At 47.5% G+C, this 7901-nt stretch overlaps 1 protein-coding gene across 1 annotated transcript in view; it reads right to left on the reverse strand.

Annotated features, from left to right (window-relative positions):
• Window positions 1-793: 793 nt before the first annotated feature.
• The window catches only part of LOC127005750 (basic proline-rich protein-like), a 37079-nt gene continuing 29971 nt past the window's right edge, over window positions 794-7901 (reverse strand). Inside the window, exon 8 of the mRNA XM_050874861.1 lies at window positions 794-822. Within this exon, the coding sequence (XP_050730818.1) occupies window positions 794-822 (29 nt within the window). The remainder of the gene's footprint in view (window positions 823-7901) is intronic.

Here is a 7901-nt window from a genome sequence, read left to right on the forward strand (position 1 = left end):
CCCACCATCTTCATCTCCCCTTCCCATCAATCCCACCTTCCCTCTTCTCCTTCCCATCTTCTATATTCACCCCTACTCCTCCCCTCTCCATTTCTCCCCATCTCCTCCCCTCCCCTTATCTCCCTTCACTTCCTTCCCACCATCTTCATCTCCCCTTCCCGTCAATCCCATCTTCCCCCTACTCCTTCCCATCTTCTATATTCACCCCTACTCCTTCCCTCTCCATTTCTCCCCATCTCCTCCCCTCCCCATAATATCCCTTCCTTTCCTCCCCACCATCTACATCTCCCCTTCCCATTATTCCCTCCTTCCCATCTTCTATATTCACCCCTGTTCCTCCCCTCCCCATTTCTCCCCATCTCTCCCCCTCCCATTTATCTCCCTCTTTTTCCTCCCCATCATCTTCATCTCCCTTTCTCATCATTCCCACCTTCCCCCGACTCCTTCCCATCTTTTATATTCACCCCTAATCCTCCCCTCTCCATTTCTCCCCATCTCCCGCCCTCCCCATCATCTCCCTTCCTTTCCTCCCCGCCATCTTCATCTTCCCTTCCCATCATTCCCATCTTCCCCCTACTCCTTCCCATCTTCTATATTCACCCCTACTACTCCCCTCCCAGTTTCTCCCCATCTTCTCCCCTCCCCATCATCTCGCTTCCTTTCCACCCCACTTTTTATCTCCCTTTTTCTTATTCTTACCATTTCCACCTTTCCCTTATTCCTTCCCATTTCTTATATCTTCCCATTTTCTCCCCTTCCCCATTTCTCCCCTTTACCTTTCTTCTTTTCCTCCTCACTTTGTAGGAGTAGGCAGGAAGACACCTACCGAACGGGCGTGAGCTACTCCCGGTGAGGGTATATGGGAAGCGCGGAGGGTGCTGAAGCCCTTCAAAGACCCTTCCCATGTCCTCACTAACCGTTTCCCTTTTGTCTCATCAACACCAGAGAGCTGTTCAGCATGCTCTCTAAAGACAGTTCCTCTCTTTCTACACCACACTACATTCACACAACATACACACCTTTTCCCAAAATTCAAAATTCAAAATGGCGAAAAACAACACTGCCTCGGAGTCCCCGCCTGGGGGGGGACCATAGATTCCCCCAGGGAGGACTCCCCTTCTGGCTGCCGACTTGAGAGGTGTCGTGATAACTCCTCGAACCTCCTCCTTATCAATTTCTGCAACATTCGTGGTCTTCGCTCTAATTTTCATTCTGTGGAACACCATCTCTCCTCCTCTAAACCTCATCTTCTCTTCCTCACCGAAACACAGGTTTTTGAGGCTACTGACAGCAACCTCTACTCTGTTCCCTCCTACTATCTCTATCCTAAATTTCAATCCAAAGCTGGATGTTGCGCCTACGTGCGCAACGACATCACTTGCTCTCGTGCCCACGACCTTGACTCTTCTGAATTTTCCACCATCTGGCTAAGACTTCATTGTCATTCTATTACTAAATACATCTGTGCTGTTTATCTCTCACCTAACTCTACTAACTGTGTAAAATTCTTTGACTATTTGAATTCTAAAGTGGAGCACATCTTGTCTCACTCTCCCTTCGCTGAAATCTCCATCTTGGGAGATTTCAATGTTCACCACCAGCTTTGGCTTTCATCCTCTTTCACTGACCAGCCTGGTGAACAAGCCTACAACTTAGTTCTCCTCAACGACCTAGAGCAGTTGGTTCAGCACCCTACACGTATTCCCGACCGTCTTGGAGACAGGCCCAACATTCTAGACCTCTTCCTTACCTCTAATCCTTCTGCTTACTCTGTCAAACTGTTCTCTCCGTTGGGCTCCTCCGATCACAACCTTATTTCTGTCTCCTGTCCTATCGCTCCTGTACATCCTCTGGACCCGCCGAAGAGGCGATGCTTCTGGCATTTTGCTTCAGCTCGGTGGGACGACCTGAGGATGTACTTTTCCGATTTCCCGTGGAATGATTACTGCTTCCAGGAGAGAGACCCCTCTGTGTGTGCCCAGAGCATCACAGAGGTGATTGTCTCTGGAATGGAGGCATACATTCCACGTTCTTTCTCTACTCCTCATGCTAAAAAGCCTTGGTTTAATCATGCTTTTTCTCGTGCTATTAAAGATAGAGAGGCAGCTCACAAAAGGTTCCAGAGCCTTCGAACTCCCGCTAACTATGACCTTTACATTTCAGCCCGGAATCGTGCCAAATCTATTCTCCGACTTACCAAAACTTCTTTTATCAATAGAAAATGTCAACACCTTGCTTCTTCTAATTCTTCCTGTGAATTCTGGCATCTAGCCAAAATTATCTCCTCCAATTTCACTTCTTCCTCTTTCCCTCTTCTCCTTAACCCTGACGGCAGCACTGCCGTCTCATCTGTCTCTAAGGCTAAACTCTTCGCTCAAACTTTCTGTAAGAACTCCACCTTGGACGATTCTGGGCATATTCCTCCTACCCATCCCCCCTCTGACTCCTTTATGCCTGTTATTAAGATTCTTCCAAAAATGATGTTTTCTATGCCCTCTCTGGCCTCAACTCTCAGAAGGCTTATGGACCTGATGGAGTGCCTCCTATCGTCCTTAAGAACTGTGCTTCCGTGCTGATACCCTGCCTGGTCAAACTCTTTCGTCTCTGCCTATCAGCATCTACCTTTCCTTCCTGCTGGAAGTATGCCTTTGTACAGCCTGTGCCTAAGAAGGGTGACCGTTCCAATCCCTCAAACTACCGCCTTATAGCTTTACTTTCCTGTCTATCTAAAGCTTTTGAATCAATCCTTAACCGGAAGATTCAAAAGCACCTTTCCACTTCTAACCTTCTATCTGATCGCCAGTATGGGTTCCGCAAGGGGCGTTCTACTGGCGATCTTCTTGCTCTTTTAACTGACTCTTGGTCATCCTCTCTTAGCGTTTTAAGTGAAACTTTCTCTGTTGCGCTAGACATATCGAAAGCCTTCGATACAGTCTGGCACAAGTCTTTGCTTTATAAACTGTCCTCATTCGGATTCTATCCCTCTCTCTGTTCCGTTATCTCCAGTTTCCTTTCCGGCCGTTCTATCTCTGCGGTGGTAGACGGTCACTGCTCTTCCCCTAAACCTATCAACAGTGGTGTTCCACTGGGCTCTGTCCTATCACCCACTCTCTTCCTGTTATTCATCAATGATCTTCTTTCCATAACAAACTGTCCTCTCCACTCATACGCCGACGACTCCACTCTGCATTATTCAACTTCTTCAATAGAAGACCCTCTCAACAGGAAGTATACGACTCCAGACTGGAGGCTGCAGAACGCTCAACCTCAGACCTTGCTATCATTTCCGATTGGGGCAGAAGGAACCTTGTGTCCTTCAATGCCTCAAAAACTCAATTTCTCCACCTATCAACTCGACACAATCTTCCAAACAACTATCCCCTATTCTTCGACAACACTCAGCTGTCACCATCTTCAACACTAAACATCCTCGGTCTATTCTTAACTCAAAATCTCAACTGGAAACTTCACATCTCCTCTCTCGCTAAATCAGCTTCCTCGAGGTTGGGCGTTCTGTATCGTCTCCGCCAGTTCTTCTCCCCCGCGCAGTTGCTATCCATATACAGGGGCCTTGTCCGCCCTCGTATGGAGTATGCATCTCACGTGTGGGGGGGCTCCACTCACACAGCTCTTCTGGACAGAGTGGAGTCTGAGGCTCTTCGTCTCATCAGCTCTCCTCCTCCTACTGATAGTCTTCTACCTATTAAATTCTGTCACGATGTTGCCTCTCTTTCTATCTTCTATCGATATTTCCACGCTGACTGCTCTTCTGAACTTGCTAACTGCATGCCTCCCCCCCTCCCGCGGCCCCGCTGCACACGACTTTCTACTCATGCTCATCACTATACTGTCCAAACCCCTTATGCAAGAGTTAACCAGCATCTTCACTCTTTCATCCCTCACGCTGGTAAACTCTGGAACAATCTTCCTTCATCTGTATTTCCTCCTGCCTACGACTTGAACTCTTTCAAGAGAAGGGTATCAGGACACCTCTCCTCCCGAAATTGACCTCTCTTTCGGCCACCTCTTTTGATTCTTTTTTAGGAGCAGCGAGTAGCGGGCTTTTTTTTTTATTATTTTTTTTTTTTTGTGCCCTTGAGCTGCCTCCTTTGTTGTAAAAAAAAAAACTTCTTTATCTCCCTTCTTCTTCCCATCATTCTCACCTTTCCTCTCTCCTTCCCATCTTTTATCTTCTCCCCATCTCGCTTCTCCATCTCTCTCCCATTTCTCCACCTCCTCCACCCGTATCTCCACTTCTCCTCCTCCTCTTCCTTATCACTTCTCTCCTCCACCTCCCATCTTCTTCCACATGTCCTCCCAGACTCTCCTGATCTCTCCACCTTCTTCCACCTCCTCCTCCTCCTCCTCCTCCACCTCCTCCTCCTCCACAAATCTCCATTCACTACACAACAAGACTGGAGGATATGGGAGGGAATGGAGGGAAGAGGAGGAGAAGGAGGAGGAGGAGGAGGAGGAGGAGGAGGAGGAGGAGGGTCGCGTGCCAAAGGGAGGGCGCGGTGACCGTATCGGAGGAAAGGGAGGAAAGGGAGGAGGGAAGAGGAAATGCATGGAGAGAGAGAGAGAGAGAGAGAGAGAGAGAGAGAGAGAGAGAGAGAATATACAATTTTTTACACTAGCATGAGACGAAATGAAGGAAAGGAGGAGGAGGAGGAGGAGGAAGAGGAGGAGGAGGAAGAGGAGGAAGAAGAGGAAGGTCTGAAGGAATGGTGAGGTGGAAATATGAGAAGGAAAGGAATAAGAAAGAAAAAAAGGAAGGAAGGAAGGAAGGAAGGAAGGAAGAGAAAAAGGAAGGAAGGAAGAAAAAATTAAGAAAGGAAGGAAGAAAAAGGGAGAAGTTAGCTAAGTCACCTCCCTGATGACTTGCTTATAATAGGGCCTCCTCCTCCTCCTCCTCCTCCTCCTCCTCCTCCTCCTCCTCGTCCTCCTCCTCCTCACTCCATCCATTATCTTCTTTTCTCCATCCTCAACCATCTTCACCTTGCCCTTCCTTTTCCTTCCTCCTCCTCCTCTTCCTCTTCTTCCTTCTTCCTCCACACATTCCCTCCACCCAATCCCTCCACATGTTACCTCCACCCACTACGTCATTCATTTCCTCCACCTACTCTCTCTCTCTCTCTCTCTCTCTCTCTCTCTCTCTCTCTCTCTCTCTCTCTCTCTCTCTCTCTCTCTCTCTCTCTCTCTCTCTCTCTCTCTCTCTCTCTCTCTCTCTCTCTCTCTCTCTCTCTCTCTCTCTCTCTCTCTCTCTCTCTCTCTCTCTCTCCACCCTATCATTTTCTCCATTCATAATTCCTCCTCCTCCTCCTCCTCCTCCACTTCTTCCTCCTCCACTTCATTCATCCGTACTTCTCCCTCTTCCTCTTCTTCCACTTCTTCTTGCTTCCACTTCCTCCTCCTCTTCCATAGCTTTCCTCCACTTTTTCCTGCTATTCCACTTTTTTTCTCCACTTCCCCCTCCTCTTCTAGTCTCTCTTCTCCACTTCCTCCTCCTCTCTCACTCCTCTTCCATCTCTCCATCCTCCTCCACTTCTTTCGCATCCACCCCTTATCCTCTTCCTCCTCCTTCCTCCTCCACTTCCTCCTTCACTTTTCCCTCCTCCTCCACCTACTAACCTAACACTCCATCACTCCACTCCTCCACCTCCTCCTCCACTTCATGGTTTGGGAGGAAAAACATTTTTGATTCTCCTCAGAAGGGCGTCTCCCCAAGCTGTCTGGCCACGCCCACTCCCCTCCCCACCCTCCCCTCCCCTCCCCGGCCATTCCTCCCAGCCCACTCCCCACCACCTTCACCCTTCTCCCCTTCCTCCCCACTCTCGCTCCCCACTCTTCCTCCCGCCCTTCCATACATCGGTTTTCTTTCTCCTCCCCACTTTCTATTTTTCTCCTCCCCATCTTCTCCCCACTTCCTTCCTTCCTTTCTGTTAACTTTCCATACATATGTTTTCTTTTTTTTCTCCTCTCTTCGTTTTTTTTTCTCTACACTTTTCCTCCTTCCCTTTTCCTTCCTTCCTAATCTTCCTTCCTTCTTTTTTTCCTTCCTATGCATGTTCTTTCCTTTATCTTCGTTTTTCCTCCTCTCCTTCTTTGTATTCTTCCTTCCCTCCTTCCTTTCCTTCCTTTCTTCCTTCCTTTCTCTTTCTCCTCCTTTTTCATACATTCTCCTCCTCAATTTTTTCTCTTATTCCATCTTCTTCACTCTTCTTCTTTCTCTCTCTCTTTTATCATCTCTCTTATCATCTCCCTCCTCTTTCTTTTTCCTTCCTCCTCCTTTCTTCCATCATCTTCTTTCACGCAGCCAGCCTCCCATTCCTTCCTTCCTTCCTTCCACTCTTCCTCCTCCTCCTCCTCCTCCTCCTTCTCCTCCTACTCCTCCACCCATACTTCCCACGCTAATCATTGGTACGTATTGTTGTAAAGGAGAAGGAGGAGGAGGAAGAGGAAGAAGAAGAAAAAAAAAAAAGAAGAAGAACAGGAACAAAATATCATGTATTGTTATGGAGCCGAACGGGTAGAGTGAGGAGGAGGAGGAGGAGGAGGAGGAGGTGGAGGAGGAGGAGGAATGAGAAGAGCAAGGAGGTAATATTGTGGAGAGAAAAATGTAAGGATTGTGGCTTCTTTGGAGGACGAGGAGGAAAAGGAGGAGGAGGAGGAGGAGGTGGAGGAGGAGGTGGAAGAAGAGAAGGAGGAGGAGGAGGAGGAGGAGTGCGGCTAAGTAACTCAACGGGAGAACAAGGCACGTACAAACACACACACACACACACACACACACACACACACACACACACACACACACACACACACACACACACACACACACATCTTGGCAACACTGACGACACCTTCACACATACATACGCACATACACAAACATACGCACATACACGCACACACATCATAAGTATTTCTGTGTAAACATGTGTCGGTTTATGCGAATGTTGACGTTATGTAAACAAGTTTGTACGTTCGTGTGTGTGTGTGTGTGTGTGTGTTTATGGGTTTGTGTGATATTTTTTTTAAGTGGCCGAATTATTATTATTATGATGGACACACACACACACACACACACACACACACACACACACACACACACACACACACACACACACACACACACATGTAAAAGTATATAAACAAAATTAACTTAGTATATTTAGTTACATCTCCTCCTCCTCGTCCTCCTCCTCCTCCTCCTCCTCCTCTTCCTCCTCTCCCCTCTCTTCCTCACACACCTGGCCAACACCTGTAGCACACTCACACACACACACACACACACACACACACACACACACACACACACACACACACACACCTGTCCTCTTACATTCAGTGGGAGTAAAAGAGAAGATAAATATTTAATTACCTGTTTTCAGCTGTTTGAAATAATATTGGTTGGCGCTTTGAAATGTGGTGGTGATGGTGGTAGTAGTAGTAGTAGTAGTAGTAGTAGTAACAGTAGTAGAAGTAGTAGTAGTAGTAGTAGTGGTAGTAGTTGTTGTTGTATAGACATAATTTCTTCATAAAACAAATCCCTTTCTCTTCCATTACCTTCTTCCTCCTCTGCAAGCGATGCAGGAGGAAAAGGATCTTGGAGTCACTATCAGCAGTGACCTGAAACACGCGAATCACTGTAAAAAAGCATACAACAAAGCCAACACTATGCTCGGGTTCATAGCGAGGAACTTCGAGTGTAAAACGCCAGACGTGATGCTATCCTTGTATAATTCCATGGTAAGACCGCACCTCGAGTATGCAGTACAGTTCTGGTCTCCTAATTACAGAAAGGACATTGATTTACTGGAAAGGATTCAACGACGCGCCACGAAAATGATACCAACCTTAAGGGCTCAACCGTACGAGGAACGACTCAAGCGACTCAATCT

Source organism: Eriocheir sinensis, chromosome 30 (assembly GCF_024679095.1).
Source record: "Eriocheir sinensis breed Jianghai 21 chromosome 30, ASM2467909v1, whole genome shotgun sequence".
NCBI classification, from domain to species: Eukaryota; Metazoa; Arthropoda; class Malacostraca; order Decapoda; family Varunidae; genus Eriocheir; species Eriocheir sinensis.